The sequence below is a fragment of the Aquarana catesbeiana genome, linkage group LG07, assembly GCF_042186555.1.
Source record: "Aquarana catesbeiana isolate 2022-GZ linkage group LG07, ASM4218655v1, whole genome shotgun sequence".
NCBI lineage: Eukaryota > Metazoa > Chordata > Amphibia > Anura > Ranidae > Aquarana > Aquarana catesbeiana.
In genome coordinates, this window is record NC_133330.1 from 70,781,469 (window position 1) to 70,799,883 (window position 18,415).

General features: G+C 42.6%; 1 protein-coding gene across 1 annotated transcript in view; it reads left to right on the forward strand.

The window, feature by feature from the left end:
- The window catches only part of FGD3 (FYVE, RhoGEF and PH domain containing 3), a 375,576-nt gene that overhangs the window by 316,471 nt on the left and 40,690 nt on the right, over positions 1 to 18,415 (forward strand). Inside the window, exons 14-15 of the mRNA XM_073592317.1 lie at positions 3,413 to 3,514; positions 5,438 to 5,500. Coding sequence (XP_073448418.1) covers positions 3,413 to 3,514; positions 5,438 to 5,500 — 165 coding nt within the window. The remainder of the gene's footprint in view (positions 1 to 3,412; positions 3,515 to 5,437; positions 5,501 to 18,415) is intronic.

Sequence of the window (18,415 nt, forward strand, 5' to 3'; positions counted from 1 at the left end):
GTTTAAGCAGCGCTTTGCCGCCCCTAGCTGTGTGCTTTTAACCCCCCGAAGGGGTTAAAAAGGGGTTAGAAGCGCCTGCAAATCACTGCTGCCAAAGCGCTTTGCAGGTATTTGGGCAGGGCATTTTTTTGTACACTCCGCTCCTAAACTGCCCCAAAGATGCTGCTTGCAGGACTTTTTTTAACATCCCGCAAGCGCACCGCCCCAGTGTGAAAGCACTCGGGCTTTCACACTGGATTGACAGGAGAGGCGCTTTGCAGGCACTGCTAAAAAGCCTGTAAAGTGTCTCAGTGTGAAAGTGGCCTAAAAGGCTTTGGGTAGATGATGTTACCATTATTTGTGTAGTTCATTTTCATATACAGTGGAACCTTGGATTACGAGCATAATCCGTTCCAGGAGAATGCTTGTAATCCAAAGCACTCGCATACCAAAGCGAGTTTTCCCATAAAAGTCAATGGAAACAAAGATAATTTGTTCCGCATTGATTTCTATTGCATGCAATACTGCATGTGGCCAGAGGTGGGGGGGTGCCGGAGAGCCTCGGAAATACTCGTGGACAGCTCGGCTGAACTCAGAAACCCTCGGAAAGGCTCGGGAACAGAGTATTTCCGAGTGTTTCCAAGTGGATCTGAGTATTTCCGAATGGCTCCGAACCTTTCCGAGCGTCACCGGTGTCAGAGGTGCGGACCTCTGGTCAAATGCGGTACTGCACACCACATTAGCTTGAATTCTGCTCGTTTTTCGAGACAACACTCGCAAACCGAGTCAGGATTTTAAAAAAAAAAGTTGCTCGTCTTTCAAAATGCTTGTTAGCCGTGTTACTTGTTAACCAAGATTCCACTGTATGTGTATCCATTTTTGCTCCTGTTGTGTAGTCACATTGCGGTAAACACCGCTTTATCCAGCAGAAGCAATCACATTCACCACAGTCAGTGTATTCATGGCAAGATGGCTTTGACAGGCTGCTTTAATGAGATCTGTCTTACTTGTGAATGTAATCATGAAAGATATGACTACCCTGTCTTATCACATTATGCTGTGTGTAATGCAGGGATGGATCAGCAAGTGTATTTGGAATGTTTCTATAAAATGTACATTCTAGGACAAATATATTAGTAGAAGCTAAAATACACTGTACAGCCTCCATTATTTAATTGAATGACTCGTTTACATTATTAATGTATTTGATTGGTTGTTTGTAGAGTTGCTGTCAATTTATTTTCACTTAGATGATTTTTTACAACTTTTTTGATGGGGTCACCAAAAATATGTTAAGCAATCATGTTTCACCAACTAAATGTCAAGTATGTGGACAGTCCTGTGAATTATTGAGTTTTTGCACTGAAGGGTACTGTTAATCCTACAACATACAAAGACATTTTAGACAGTTGTGCATTTCCAGCCTTGTGGAAACTGTTTTGGGAAAGCACTTTCCTGTTCCTGCATTACTGTGCTCTTGTGCGTATGCCAGGTCCAGAAAGACATGGTTTGATGAGTATGGTGTGGAGGAACTCAAGTGACTTGCACAGAGCCCTGACCTTAACACCTTTGGAATCCATTGGAACGCTGTTTGAAAGCCATGTCTTCTTATCCAGCATAAGTAGCTCTTTTGGCTGATTGGGCACAAATTCCCACTAACATACTCCAAAATCTTGTGGAAAGCCCGTCCAGAAGAGTTAAGGCTGTTCTAGCAAGTTCACAACATGCCCATGGATTTAAAATAGGATGTCTAACAAATTCAAATAGCTGTGATGATCAGGTCTCGGCAAACTTTTGTCCATATACTGTATAGCTAATGTTAAAAAATATTCAGTAAAGACAATGTTTCATTAATGATTTTGGTAGGCCTCTTTAACTTAGGTGGTCGGGGGGGACCACACTTCAAAAACAGGCAGTTGAATCGTGGTTTTACTGCTACTATCCTGGCCGCCCACCTAAAGCCCACCATACAGCCGGAGGGTGCTGTTCACTCATGGTGTCCATAGTAAACTTAAGGCAGCAAGCTGAGTTGACAAGCAGCATCATGGTTGTGGTGCATTAGTCCCATTGGTACAACAAATGTTAGATGTGAGCTTGTTGTCGGAAATTCCGACCGTGTGTAGGCTCCATTGGACATTTTTTTGTCGGAATTTCCGACAAACAAAATTTGAGAGCTGGTTCTCAAATTTTCTGACAACAAAATCCGTTGTCGTAAATTCCGATCGTGTGTACAGAATTCCGACGCACAAAATTCCATGCATGCTCGGAATCAAGCAGAAGAGCTGCACTGGCTATTGAACTTAATTTTTCTCGGCTTGTCGTACGTGTTGTACGTCACCGCGTTCTTGACGTTCGGCATTTCCGACAACATTTGTGCGACCGTGTGTATGGAAGACAAGTTTGAGCCAACATCCGTCAGAAATAAATCCAGGATTTTGTTGTTGGAATGTCCGATCGTCTGTACACAGCATTAGACTTAGGGTGGCCATTGAGGGATCAACAGAGACCGGCTAAATTTCAATCAGTTTGTGGCATTCCCTGTTCAACTGAAGTCGATTGTTAGATTGACGTCTATCTAACAGGAAAGTTGGAAATCTTTTTTTCGATCAGCAGTGACATGTTAAAGCTTATATGATATTTTATTGATTGGGTTTAGATTACCGTATTTATCAATGTATAACACACACAGGCGTATAACACACACCCCAATTTTAGGAGGGAAGTTTAAGGAAAAAAACTTACATTTTAAATAAAGAACTTTGAAGCAAAATTAGGGTCAGAGCTCATCAATGCACCCTGCTCAGTGCCCATCTGCAGCGTATAAATTGACCAACAATGCAGCCTGTTCAGTGCCCATCTGCAGCCTCTAAATTGCCCATCAATGCACCCTGCTCACTGCCCATCTGCAGCGTATAAATTGACCAACAATGCAGCCTGTTCAGTGCCCATCTGCAGCCTCACCTTTCCCATCATTGCAGCCTTGCCAGTGTTGGATTATCCCTGCTGTCTCCGAGGAAAAAGGAGGAGCGAGTGGCGCTGAATTACATAGAGCCGCAATCTTCTGTGTACCCGACGCTTTTTCACTCACAGCCACGCCTCCTGGCCCTGCTCATATGATAGACAGAACAGTGGCCCAATGCAGGGCTCAGGAGGCGTGGCTGTGAGTGACGGAGCGCTGGGTACACAGGAGATCGCGGCTCTATGTAATTCAGCGGCGCTCGCTCCTCTTCCCTCAGAGACAGTAGGGATCGGTGTATAACACGCGCCCACGATTTTCCCCTGATTTTAAGGGGAAAAAAGTGCGTGTTATACACTGATAAATATGATATTAATCCTGAGTAATTGGCCCATTTGCACATTGGCAGATAAATAAAATTTTTCTGAATACATAATTTGAATAATTCATTTGAATGTATGATTTGTATTTAATCAGGTTATCCAAGCAACGATTGAAAAGCACAAACAGAACAGTGAAACATTTCGAGCGTTTAACAGCTCCTTCTCCCGCGAAGAAGACCATTGTCCGGACTCGCCGGTAATTATCACAAAATAATATAATGGGCTTGCAAATTATGGCTTTAATTATAGGAGTCAACTGAAATGAATTGTGTTAACATGCAGACCATTTATGTAGGAGTAGTGTTCTTAGTAAAAGAGAACTGAGTTGTTCTTGGAAAAGGCTTCAAAATCCTGGTGCCACAATTCTAAGAATACCAGAAGTATGGAGCAATAGAACTAAGAAAAGAGTCTAAATGAAGAGCGGTCCATTTTATCCATTAAAGCCAATCAAGTTCTCCCTTTCATTTTTTTCCCTCTGAATCATGAAAGGGAAACAATAACTTGTTACTAGGTCATCAAAGAACATTATTGTTTTTTTAGGAATATTCAATCATTAAACCTGAGTCTTATCTTTCTTATGGTCCCTTAAAGTGGAAATCCAGTCTAAAACGAAAATCTCTAAATCTACTTGCAGGCACAATCTAAGACTTACTTATCTAGCCCTGTAAAGCAAAATTCGCTACATATACCTTTTCTGAAGCCAATCTGATCCCACACTGAGCTGTCAGTGGTGACTTCTCTGTGTAGGCGGGTGCAGAAGAGACGCGACAATGGAAGCCCCATAGAAAGTCTATGGTTGATGTCACTTCCCACGCATTTTCAGCTGTGTCCTGCCCAGAGCTTCCGCCGCTGGAGACCAGACTGAATTGGCTTCAGAAAAGGTATGTATAGCGAGTTTTGCTGTACAGGGCTGGATAGGTTAGTCTTATGGCCCGTACACGCAATTGTAAAATAATATGAAAAATACCGCTTTCGAAGCAATTGTACGATTATCTGGTTAGTACAGAGCTTTCAAGAGCCGATCAGGACAGTTCATTCGATATTATCCGCTCAGACAAGCACTAAAAATGTTCTCGTATGATTTTCCTTTAATAAGTACAGTTGTCGTCCGAAAACACAATACAAATACACTACAACACATTACATCACTTACAAATTTTTATTCTGTCGTACGAGCATTTTCGTAACTTTAGAAAACTCTTCAGTTCGATATGAAATTAGCATAAAAAAAACAGATGATTCGTCTGATATTCCCATTGTGTGTACCAGGCATTAGATGGTGCCTACAAGTAGATTTAGAGATTTTAGTTTTAGGCTTGACTTCCACTGTAATGTTTTCAATGGTTTCTCATGCCTTTAGTTCCACTTGACATTAATCAGCACAATGACTGGGGGTGTTTAGCTTGCATGGGTTTCCTCCAGGTACTCCGGGTTCCTCCCGCACTCCAAAGACATACTGGTAGCCTAATTATCCCCTTTCCAAATAGGCCCTACTATATGTGTATATGCATGTAAGATTGTTTTAATTGTAAGCTCCTTGAGAGCAGGAAATTTGAAATAACCCTGCATAAATTGTCGGCACTGTATTAAAAACCTGTAATAAATATTAGATATAAACACCCAGTTGGTGAATAGTAAAATTACCCATACACCTTGAAGGAGATATCCACATTTCAACAATTCCTTCTTAGATGGTTTGGAGCTTCCTTTTTTTACATAGTGGGATCTTCACAGTTTTTTGTAATGGGAGACTTTAATCTCAAATTCACCTGCAGTTCAACTGGTGAAACTGAGATTTCAGTTCTTGCTCACTAATATAGTTTCTATGATGGCTATTTGTTATGGGGAGCAAATAAGACAGATAAAGGATTGAGGATCTCACATTTGCTTGCAAGAGACCTGTGAGATGAAGGAATGTGCCTGTGTGTTGGGTGGATGGATTTGATCATGTATAAATGAATAAATCTGAGAAATCTGATCTGTAAGAAATACGCTTGAATTTCCATAATGGCAAATTAGTTTTGCTTGGTTTGGCTGATAATTGGTCAAGACATCTTAAAAAAAGGTTTAGCAGATACTGTACTACCCAATCTAAAACTCTCACCTGTTTCCAATCCAGATAGCAACCCCTGTATCATGTGAGTCTGCACCCGGATCAGATGGCTGCAATTCACCTGGAGGAGTAAGTGATTCATTTTCATTAAAAATGTTACTCTCTGCTGTAAGGATATAAAAAGATACAGTAGCGCTGTATTTATAAATTCAACATTAAATTTCACTTGGTATTAGCCCTTTGCAGTTCCTAAACAGCAGAGCTCAGAGTATGAGAAGAAGAAGCAGTACAAGAAGCCACTTAGTTCACATGCTGACAAACATGGTGATAGGAGGAGAAGGCATAGTGACAGATGAGCTGTGCTGCATCACCATTCACAGACTAGGATCATTTATCTATGACAGCATGGATTCATTAATTCATTGGTAGTAGTACTGTAGTAAGCGCATGCAATACATGAATACTTTTTTATTTTGCAAAGAAAGTGGCAGTGGTTGGGACAAACTATACCACTGCCAGGGGTCCTTGAATATTTGAAAATTTTGCATTAAAAGGTGATCGCTGTAAGCACCCCTGGCAGTTGTTATAGTTTGTCTCAACCTCTGTCACTGTCTCTTTTGCTGGTCCGATTGGTCTGCATTTAAAATTAAAGAAAAATGCTAGAATAAAATATACTATACTGAATACTATCATAACATGTTTTAACAGCATACAGTTATCAGAATATAATTTTTTGCAGTAGTGGACCTTTATAGACTAAGTTTACCTTTTAAAAAAACAATAAATGCACTTGCTTTTGCAGTAAAAAAAATATGTGCATTTATTATTTTTTTTCTACAGGGGGCTGCAAAGCATTGTATCCATAATCAGTGGATCTCAGGTGCAACATCCGCTCCTGCAGACACTTCTTCCAACTTTCTGCCGTACTTCCTTCAGCTTTCTGTTAGAAAGTTGTAGGAAGTATCAATGGACTACGAGTGATTACTCGTCCAATGAAACTACAAGTTCATCTGCTGCAGAGGAGGATGGGACTTGTAGTTCGTTCATGCATAGATCTCTATGAATGAACGACACAGCTATGCAGGCAGAGGAGAGGAGCCCCGACATGCTGTCGTGGGGGGGCTCAGAGGGTGGGGGGGGATTAAGAAAATGTTACATCTACACCCTAATTACAGGTGAAGCATAAAACATGTTATAAAGGTGAACTTAGCCTTTAACCACGTACATGTACTGTGGCAGGGCAGCCCTTAAGCGCAAAATTACACCTGTATGTGATTGCTGTTGTCGGCTCTGGGGTGCGCGCCGCCAGAGCCACACCCCCACTGTGATTGGACAGCCGCCGGGACCTGCTGATCGTTCACTGAAGAGGCAGACCACCATTCTGTCAGAGAGGAAAAGAGAGCTCTTGTGTTTCTGCTAATCTTCCTCCAAGCAGTCCATCCCCCACACAGTTAGAAATCACTCCCTAGCAGCACACCTAACCCTTAGATCGTTAGAAGAGCAGAAGGGTACACACCGCTCCAAGCTAATGGAAGGTCTCAAACTGCCTGGGTCCACGACCAAAGAATCCATACAATAAAGAGAAGAATGGCGGCACATCCAAGATGAAAAATTGAAGTTTATTTAGAAGTCCATAAGTATAAAAAGCATGACACACAAACCGACAGGGTACTCAGCAGACACGTTTCACACTAAACGTGCTTACTCATTGCTTATGCTGTGGTGAATGACGTCAAGGGACACACATCAAGTCACATGGCACATTACAGGGCACACAGTAGGGTATGGGGCTCACAGCAGAACACGGGGCACATTAAGGGACACACAGCAGGGCACAGGGCACATTATGGGGCTTACAGCAAAACATGGGGCACATTAAGGAGCACACATCAGGACACAGGGCACATTTACAGGGGCACATCACAGGGCACACAGCAGAAAATGGGGAACATCACAGGGCACATTATGGGGCTCACAGCAGAACATTTGGCACATTAAGGGGCACACAGCAGCTCACGGTGCATATTTAGGGGTACACAGCGCTATGAGAGAAGACTTATTACAGCCCCTTCCTGCGCTACTCTGCATGTGTTGGCTGAGACCTGATCTACCCGTCTGCCTGTGATTGATTGGTAGATCGCGGTGGAACCCCTGGGGACTTCTTGCGGAACCCTAGGGTTCTGTGGAACCTTGGTTGAGAAACACTGCTCTAGGACCTCTGCTTTAAAAAATATATAATGTTTGGGGGGTTCGAAGAAATTTTCAAGCAAAAAATACTGATTGTTACATGTAAACAAAACATGTCAGAAAAGGCCTGGTCTTAAAGTGGTTAAATAGAAAGGGTTTAAAGGAAGGAGTGCAGCCTGTACAAAGAATAAGTATGGTTTTTGCCTACATGCCTTGTGATTTGACTGTCAATTTGGAATGTTCTTTTTTTAACATTGTTTCCGTGTAGCTTATATAATATTATGTTTAGTTGTCTGCTATAGATGGTCAGACATGCGTAAAAATTCATTCCAGGATTCTATGTCCTACTCCTTTGTCTGAGAGGATTTCCATGAAATCGGTTAATACAGACTAAGAGCTGCACGCAATTACAAATAATTCAGAGCAGTGTGTTTTGGCTCTGGCAGAGATTAGGGGATTTGTTTTCTGTTCTGCAATCATTATTTGATGAGACAGATTTGTGTGACGTGTGTATAATCAATTTGATCACTAGATGGCAGTGATGGGCAGCTAAAGAAATGCTTCTAACCTCTGATCACCTCCGGCCTCCAGATTTTTTGTGTTTGCCACTTGTAAATGATTTGTGATTGCAGGCAGAAGAGGCATGGTTGATGGTACATGTCATTCCAATAATAACTGCTGTCTCAAGTGATTGTTGTAACCTTCAGAACATAATCACCAGCAATCAGCAGTGACTTTTCAGGAACTCTGTACTAATTACTGAAAAAATAGGTTCTAATTAATACTGGGTCTGATGCACTTAGATTTGATAACGGATATTGTTACTCTAAATAAAAAAAACCTTGCAATAGGTAGCCTTGTGTTTAAGCGTATACCTGAAGCAGTTGCCCATTTTATGCTTAAAAGGCTGTACAGCCTTTACATCCTTCGCAGTAATTAGAAGGGGTAAACAGCGTGTTATGTTTCAAGTGGCGCTTTATGCGTTCACATACCTCCGTTGGACCTTGATGTCCGGCCTGCTGAATAAGCACCCTCAACAGACAGTTTAACTCTCTAATAAGACATGGAAGTTTGATCCAATGTAGTTTTACTTCTTAACCGCTGGCAGTTTCATTGCTCTGGATGTCATATGACGTCCTTAGGAACAAGCCGCTTATGCATGTCCCGGGGGCCGCACAGCGTGGCGATCGGTGGTGCAGTGTGTCCCTCAGACACACTGCATCTCTGATCACGGTAAAGAGTCTATGACGTAAGCTCTTTACCATGTGGTTAGGTGTGTCCAATCACAATAGGAAGTGTCAGTTATCGGCATTCCTCTCCTCACACTAATAGTGTGTGAGGTGAGGTGAGGAGAGCCGATAAGTGGCTTTCCTCACAGGGGAGATGTGCACTGATAATCAGTGCAGTGATAATCAGTGTAGCCCCACCAGTGATGCCAAAATCAGTGCTGCCTATCAGTGCCCATAAATTCTGCCCATCAGTGCTGCCTATCGGTGCCCATCAGCCCTGCATATCAGTTCCGCCCTTCAGTGCTGTATATTAGTGCCCCCTCATCAGTGTAGCCTTTCAGTGCCTGTCAATGCCACCTCATCAGTGCCCATCATTGCAGCCTATCAGTGCCACCTCATCAGTGCCCATCAGTGCAGCCTATCAGTGTCTGTCAATGCCACCTCATCAGTGCAGCCTGTCAATGCCACCTCATCCGTGCCTGTCCGTGCAGCCTAGCAGTGCCCGTCAGGCTGCACTGACGGGCACTGATAGGCTGCACTGACGGGCACTGATAGGCTGCACTGACGGGCACTGATAGGCTGCATATTAGTGTCCATCAGGGCAGCCTCATCAGTGCACATCAGTGAGGGAGAAAATTACTTATTTACAAAATTTTAAAACCGAAAGTAAGAAAAAAATTTTTTTTTTCAAAATGTTTGGTCTTTTTTTGTTTAGCAAAAAATAAAAAAATCTGTGGTGATTAAATACCACCAAAAGAAAGCTTGATCTGTCTCAAAAAAAAATTATAAAAATTTGGTTTAGGCACAGCATTGCATGACTGCGCAATTGTCATTCAAACTGCGACATCGCTAAAAGCTGGCCTGGGTAGGAAGGGAGAGTAAGTGCCCAGTATTGAAGTGGTTAAAATGTAATACATAGGATGTTCACTTAAAGTGCCATTTAATGTGTAAAGAGACACTTATAGTCTTATGCCTGCTTTGAAAGCTAGCAGCTCACTGAGGTAACATGGAGAAGAAAGGGGGGTCTATCTAAAAGACTAAACTAGCATCAACAGACAGGGGAGCTGGGTTACACCAATAACAAATACAGAAATAGCAAGTTATAGTAACACTGAATTAGCACTAGATGTCAGCATCAGGACATTAATACATGCATAAAGAAATCCATTTATTACTTTTGATTATTTGGTTTTAAATCTTACCCTTTGGACGTGATATTGTTTTGATATCAGATTGATATGGAGATTTTGTTATGTTCTTTCTAATCCTGAGAAAGGGGGCACTCTTGGACCCCCAAAACATGTTGGCTACTTTTTGGATGGTACCCCTGTCGTTTAACGGAATAAAGTTGTATTTGACCTCTGAGCAGTGGTGTGGCGCTTCAGTTTCATTTCTCATGACATATTGTGATCTCTATGAGGCCCGTTTCTCACGGGTTGAAATTCATCTAAGTGGATATGCCTGCTCAGCGGGGGTTTTATCTGCTGGTCCCCGCTGAGCAGGCGGATGACAGGTCGCTATGCACAGCAGACACAGACACAGTGGACACATGTCCGCTGACACCTGCCGCCCCATAGAGAATAATGGTCTGATCGGGTCCGCCTGAAAAACTGACAGATGGACCTGATCGGTCTGCTGGTGTGAAAGGGGCCTAAGAGGTTTTAACTATGTACAATTGTTACACCTACACAATACTTGGTGTGCATAGATGTAACATAAAAATATATCTAATTGCAGGTCCACTTTAAAGCTGAACTGCAGGCAGTTAAATAAACATTAAATACATATGTTTGCACAGCAGGAGACATAATCTTTTACTACTGCAGCTTCATTTTCACTTACAGGCCCTCCACCCTGTGACTGGACAGTGAAAGGAGAAGCAGCAGCACACTGATAAGCTCATCGCTCGGTCACTCTGTTCTCTTCTCCTGTCAGCATTGCTTTTTGGACTGCAGCATACCTGACTACCTCTTTGTGCTGCTTCTCCCTCCAAATTTCTGAGCTCTGCTGTACAGTAGACTGCTTGGAGATGATACCAAGTCGTATTCTAGTACTTTTAAATAATACATGTACGATGTATTTATGATTACAGAGGTGCTTTGATTTTTATATCTGCCTTGACTTCAGCTGTAATGCCGCGTACACATGCGCGGAATGTCCGTCAAAAAAAGTCCGATGGGGGCTTTTCATCGTATATTCCGACCATTTGTATGCCCCATCGGACTGTTCGAAAATTCAGACGGACTTAGATAGAGAACATGTTCTATATTATTCCGACGGAACTAATTACTTTACAGCTTGTAAACGTGTGTAAACGCGGTAACTCATGTTTAGCCGCATTTCGTTTACAGGCGTTTTTCGTTTTTGACAATTTGCAAAAAACAATGCTTCTAAATGCGGCTAAACGCGGCATGTCAACGTGGCAAAATGGACGTTTTTAAACATCGGTTACTCTCTATCAAGTTAATATAGTTCAGGAGAGGTTTTAAAACGTCCCGTATACATTAAGCCTTAGGGGTCAGATCAAAGGTGTTAAGTGTTTTTTTTTCAGGTTTATTAAATCCATTGTTTGGTTAGGATACTTTTTTTTTTCTGGCTGTGTTTACCATTATTTTGGGGTGTTTTGTGGTGTCAAAGCGGTTGCGATTGTTTAGCTGAAAACGGTCACACCAACTATGAAGCAGCTGCGTAGAGTATGCCAGTCCCTAGGAAGAAGAGCCACATGTGGCCCCAGGTTTATCAGATGGGCCCCACTGCTTTGGCCTGTGAGTGATGGTCCAATGTAGGAGCTTCAATTCGATAGTCACTGCTAGGAAGCCACTGTCTTCTTCTTCTAATACAATAATCGATTTAATTACGTATCACATGCTTTACAGCAGCCAGCTTCTCTGTCATAATTGTCACTTAGATGCTTGAACGTTGAGAATAATGAATAATTGAAATGATGATGGCCGTTCTTTTTATCCAGTTATGATTGCTTTTTGCTTATTCCAGCTCTCAGGGATATGGAAAGCTTTGCACTGAGTCTATTAAAGGTCCTTGGTGACATTTTGGAAGTTTTTATTATTATAAAATGTTTCAGAGTCTTTTATAATGTAGCCATTGCTCTCGCACATTGTTCATGAGTAGGGATCTATCTCATTTAGATGGATTACATGTCACGTCTCCATTTTGTGGCCCATGACTCATTGCACATTAAAGTGACTGGTATTAAGCCAGAAAGAATTCATATATTGTAATAATCTGGAAGTACACAGCTGGCGGCTCCATCTAAATTGAAAATGCCATAAAAGTATAGAAAATGATGGATGCCTCGCAGCGCACGTTTTATGGTGCCCAGCCTTACAACTGCCACTTTTCCCAGAAGTACTTGTTTCTGCTGGGAAAATGAAAGACCATTCTAAATTCTGGAGCAGTGGCAGCAGCATACATCTCCCACCAACGATAAAAGTGATCTCACGGTGAATCCGCTGCAGAGACCACTATTATCGGAAACCGGACCGCCGGCCGAACAAGAGGATACCGGGTTTATGGAAGCCAGCTGCAGCCTTAACAACAATATCCCGATTCAAAGAAAGGACGTATATCAACGTGTGGCGGTCCGGAAGTGGTTAACGTGTATCTAAATAAAAAAATGAATATTTTGCAATAGTTTTAATTTTTTCTAATTAAGCGGGTTTTTTTTTTTAACCTGGTGATCTTGCTAGTAACACACTACTTGTTCTAGGGTGACAACGCTCACTCACTCTACTATATGGAGGAACAGCGTTGTCACCCTAGGACAGGAAGTGTGTCAGGACAAGACAGGAAGTGTCAGGACTACAGGACATCTATGCTTTTGAATTCATAGTGCAATCATTGTGCAACCTTAAATTTTTTGGTTTGTTATTAGATCCAAGGTGACAACACCCAAAGTCTGGCCAGCACCCGTGTGAAGGCAGGGCCTAAGTTAGATACCTTAAGTTGGGAGTAATCAGCCACTCACTTTGTATAATGCACAATATCCTTTATATGAGTAATTCTTATTGTGCAGTACAAACAAGCATACAGTCTTTGGCACCGATATATAGATATATTCAGTATATGCACAGTGTTGCTGAATTGTACAGTACTGCATTTACCAACTGTGTCATCAGAGGACGGCTTTGGATAACAGGGGATGCTTTCCCTAAGATGTATTTAAAGTGGTTGTGAACATCAGACATGAAATACGAACAAAGCATATCCCCCTATAGTGTGTATTTGTCTCAATTAAGATCACAAAGTGTCGTTTCTGTCTGCTGCTTCATTCCTCTGCTATTAGTATGAGTCACTTTTGAAAAGTTTTCCTGACCCCAAGAGAAAAAAGGTGACAGAGGAGGGACCTCCAGCTGATTGACATCCTCAGCTCTGTTCCTGCGTGAAGGTGGGTGTGTCCCTTCCCTCCACTCAGCTCTTAGAGCTCTCTGACTTCAGCTCTCCCTTTTTTTTAACTCAGACATGCTTTCAATAATTAGCACTTTGAACAGATGTAGAAAAGAGAAGACTGCAGTCAGACAGGTACAACTTATGTAGGAGGATTTGTTTAATCTCTGTGCATCGCCTGAGGCCAGTTACTTCGTTGGGTATATGTAAGGGTTTACAACCACTTTAAGTGGAAGTAGCACCTTGCACCAGTTCTACATCTCTGTCTCAAACACTGGAGGATCAGCAATGACTAAGCTTCCCTGAGCTGTCCCAACTTCACAGGAACCCTTCCCTATGCTTTGTCATCTCTCTCTCACAAGTGGGTTGCTGTCCATGATCATATAATCATCAGAAAAGCACCAAAGTTCCCTTATTTAAAAAGTTTCTTCACCCAAAATGGCCCTCAAAGTCAATCAGGAGTTCAGTGTCCAATCAGACCACTTCTCCTCTCAAGGCACTGTATGGAATCCCTAAGGCATGAGTGCTCAACCTGTGGGCCGCCAGCTGCTGCAGAACTAAAAGTTCCATCATTCCTATGCCTTTTGGGAGTTATGCTTGTAACGGTCAGTGGCTTTGCAATGCCCCCATGGGACTTGTAGTTTTTCGAAACTCCCTTTCCTGTGTAATAATGGCACAGAGCCACCTACAGGCAGGTAGGGCTAACTGCACTTGCCCACACGCAACTAGTGTGAGAGGCTTTGGAAAGGTCTCTAAGCTCTAAGCACATTAGGTTCATTGTAAGAGGACATTTGGACCCTCACATCTTACTCAACTGTCCTCCGATCATTCTGGATGCTGTTTATGTTACAAACATGCATGAAAGGTTTGTCCTTGCCATCTGGATGTACTAATGAAATATAATGACACTTCCAGTAAATTATTCACAAACCTTTAAAATGAATACATACAATAAAATAAAAACTACCTTTCCAGAACAGATTATGGGGCACACTTTAATACTTAAACTGAACAGAAGATAGAGGAGGGAGACACAGACAAAAGATCCGCTCCTGGTTTATCTTGTGAACAGAGCGACAGTTGGATGAGGTTTTCTTATCCATACAATTATTTCCCTGAAGATCTCTTGGCTGGCTGTGTTTACCGCTGTTGATAGACCACTGCCAAAAGATCATGGCTGAAATCAGCTGGACCAAGCAACAATCCTTTAATGCTTATGCCCACTAGACTGCTTTTTTTTTTTTTTTTTTTTTTTTCTTTCTGTGTATAGAGAAGCACATCAACATGCATGGTCAAACTGAAGGAGTGCCAGAGACTCCTTGAAGCTTGTATTGGGAATTATAGTCAATCAGAAGAAATAATCACCTCTGGCTAGTAAACATTTCCACTGGAGATGTGTCAACCAGCCAAGGTGTCTACTGTGTTTAGACAGTAATCATAGTCTGATTTTGGGATAACCATATCATATGTAAGGGTTTATATTGTTCTTGTTTTCCACCTCGGTTAGCCATGCTGAGACGCTTGTGTGATCGAATTGTCTACATGTCTGATCACTGCCTAGTGATTATGACCAGCTTTGTTCTTTTCATTTATTTTATTCCTTGCAATATCATGCTTTCTCTATCATTGTGTTGTGAAAAGGAAAATTAATCAGGACATATGTATTCTAAAATAAATGCAGACATTGGGACTAATTTGAAAAAGCTGGAAATAGAAACTGGACATGTTGCCTGTAACAGCCAATCAGGTTCCTCCTGTCCATATTCTAGTGCTAAGATAATAAAGGATAGGATCTGTGGGAAGTAACTTTTCATTTCCTTAGTACTCTGGGTTTTGTGAATTAGCCTGGTTTAGCAGTATTGACTATAACATGTTGAATTGTTTGTTAATCAGCAAAAGCAGCCTACAGTCTTCATAAGCGATGTAATACGCTAATAAACCTGCTGGTGACAGCCTTACCCAGAGAGAGTAGTTGCTGTTTCTATACAGATACAGGTTTATTGTAACCAACAAAAGGATACCTTGTTCATGTACTTTGTCCATTTCAATTGTTTTTTTTTTTTTTTTTTTTCTATATCTAGTTATATATGCATATTTTATTATTTTATGTTTATTACATATTTGGATAACCGCAATAATGTGCACTTATCCATTTCACCTCTTGGCTTAGAACAGCCTTTCTAAAAAAAAAAAATATTTTTTTAAAATAAATGGTAACCCTGGAAATTACTTTCTGGGTTCAGGGAACCCCTGCTAATAATTCTATATCAACAGCCCAAAGTACATTATTGTGAAGGTCACTGGGAAGAATGCTCTTTATATTTGTGGTCACTGGAAAGAATTCCTCCTTACAGGTAGCTAAAAAATAAAAATTGTGGTCAGTGGTTACTAATCCACAATCTCTGGAGGATCCCTGGTTGGCAATGGCTGGCTTAAAATATTGAAAGCAATAGAAGATGCTTGTTACTTGCTTTTTAAGGATTGCACTATTTTGGACATTGTCCTTAAAGTGATTTTGTCACTTTTGAGACAAGTATGTGGACTGCCTTTGTTGGTCCTTTTTTGAAAATGCTAACCACCCGGCTGGGTCTAGCTTAAAAGCTATCTCCACCTTTTGCATCATGTTTCATGTTACACCTATATTTTGGGTGTAGCATGAAACCTCGTCATAGTCCACAGCCCACTACTTGCAAACATCCCCCCCAATTACAAAATCCCAGGGGTTCTTCTTCCTGCTGCCTCCTGTCAAGTTTGAATTCTGCATGTGCACTGCAGCGTCATTCAATCACAGAGAGTTCTAAAAGAAAAGACTACTACCATGGCAGAGGGACTGTAGTTTTCAATGGAGCACAAGGACGACAATGTCAGTACATTGATACTTCATCCAGCTCGGTATGGAGACTGAGTTGGAGGAAAAGTCTGCAGGACCCAGAGCAATGCACCCTTGATCCACTGATTGCAATTGCAATGCTTTGCAAGTGAAAAAAAAAAAAAGAATAAATGCTTATTCTTGCTTTCTGCAATATGAGTGCATTTATTTTTATTTTTTTTGCAAAAAGTGGAATTCACCTTTAAATACTTTTCAGCCACAGAACAAGACATGCTGTAAATCAGGGATTTCCAAGAATTCCAGTACAGGGGCCATATTGTATATTTTACTAATTTTCATGGAGCAATAAAATAAATTTTTAAAGGAATTAATAAACATGCTAGGTGAGAAAACTTAAAGTGAAGTTCCACCCAAAAGTGGAAGCTCCGCTTATCTGCCTCCTCTAGCCCCCCCCCCCGTGCCACATTTGACACCTTCCGGGTGGGAGGAGGGAGCGGGTACCCGTTTTTGACAGGTACCTGCTGCCGCTTCTGAGAGATCTCGCCACGGCGAGATCACACTGAAGTTCGCCCCCCCGTACTCCTTCCCCCGCCGCCGGGCCACTCAGAAAGCACAGCGCTTCTTGCATGCACAGTAGGGAGCCGGCTGTGAATCCGCAAAGCTTCACTGCTGGTTGCCCTTACAGGCAATGGTGGTGGGAACGCACCCGAGAGCCGATGGAAACATCGGCAGGAGTGCTGACATTGCTTGATTCCAGGACATGTAAGTGTCCTAATATTAAAAGTCAGCAGTATGTATAAATTATGGTAGCTGCTGACTTTTCATTTTTTTGCTGGGGGGGGACTTCGCTTTAATTTCAGAAGCTCCCTGTCATGTTAGAAGTCCCTTCTCCACATCAGAATCCCCCCTTCAGATAAGAGATCCCTTTTTACATCAGAAGCCCTCCATCTCTTCAAAGCCCCCCTTACAAATCAAAGCCCCCCTTGCATTGGAGTTCCTATCAGAGTTCCCCCATACATCAGGGTCCCTATCAGAGTTCCCCCATACATCAGGGTCCCTATCAGAGTTCCCCCATACATCAGGGTCCCTATCAGAGTTCCCCCATACATCAGGGTCCCTATCAGAGTTCCCCCATACATCAGGGTCCCTATCAGAGTTCCCCCATACATCAGGGTCCCTATCAGAGTTCCCCCATACATCAGGGTCCCTATCAGAGTTCCCCCATACATCAGGGTCCCTATCAGAGTTCCCCCATACATCAGGGTCCCTATCAGAGTTCCCCCATACATCAGGGTCCCTATCAGAGTTCCCCCATACATCAGGGTCCCTATCAGAGTTCCCCCATACATCAGGGTCCCTATCAGAGTTCCCCCATACATCAGGGTCCCTATCAGAGTTCCCCCATACATCAGGGTCCCTATCAGAGTTCCCCCATACATCAGGGTCCCTATCAGAGTTCCCCCATACATCAGGGTCCCTATCAGAGTTCCCCCATACATCAGGGTCCCTATCAGAGTTCCCCCATACATCAGGGTCCCTATCAGAGTTCCCCCATACATCAGGGTCCCTATCAGAGTTCCCCCATACATCAGGGTCCCTATCAGAGTTCCCCCATACATCAGGGTCCCTATCAGAGTTCCCCCATACATTAGGGTCCCTATCAGAGTTCCCCCATACATCAGGGTCCCTATCAGAGTTCCCCCATACATCAGGGTCCCTATCAGAGTTCCCCCATACATCAGGGTCCCTATCAGAGTTCCCCCATACATCAGGGTCCCTATCAGAGTTCCCCCATACATCAGGGTCCCTATCAGAGTTCCCCCATACATCAGGGTCCCTATCAGAGTTCCCCCATACATCAGGGTCCCTATCAGAGTTCCCCCATACATCAGGGTCCCTATCAGAGTTCCCCCATACATCAGGGTCCCTGTCAGAGTTCCCCCATACATCAGGGTCCCTGTCAGAGTTCTCCCTTTCATAAGTTTCCCTATCAGAGTTCTCCCTTTCATAAGTTTCCCTATTTGAATCTTCCCTTACATAAGGGTCCCTATCAGAGTTTCCCTACACATCAAGGTCCCTATCAAAGTCCCCTATTACATGAGGGTCCCTATCAGAGTCTTCCCTTCCATAAAGGTTCCTATCAGAGTTCCCATATACATCAAGGTCCCTATCAGAGTCTTTCCTCACATAAAGGTCCCTATCGGAGTTCCCCAAACTCAGGGTCACTATCGGTATCTTCCCCTTACACATGGGTCCCTATCAGAGTCGTCCCTATCAGAGTTCCCCCGTACATTAGGTTCCCTATCAGAATTCACCCATGCTGTACATCAAGGTTCCTAACAGAGTCTTCCCTTACAGTAGGGTTCCCATCAGAAGAGCAGACTAACTGGTCTG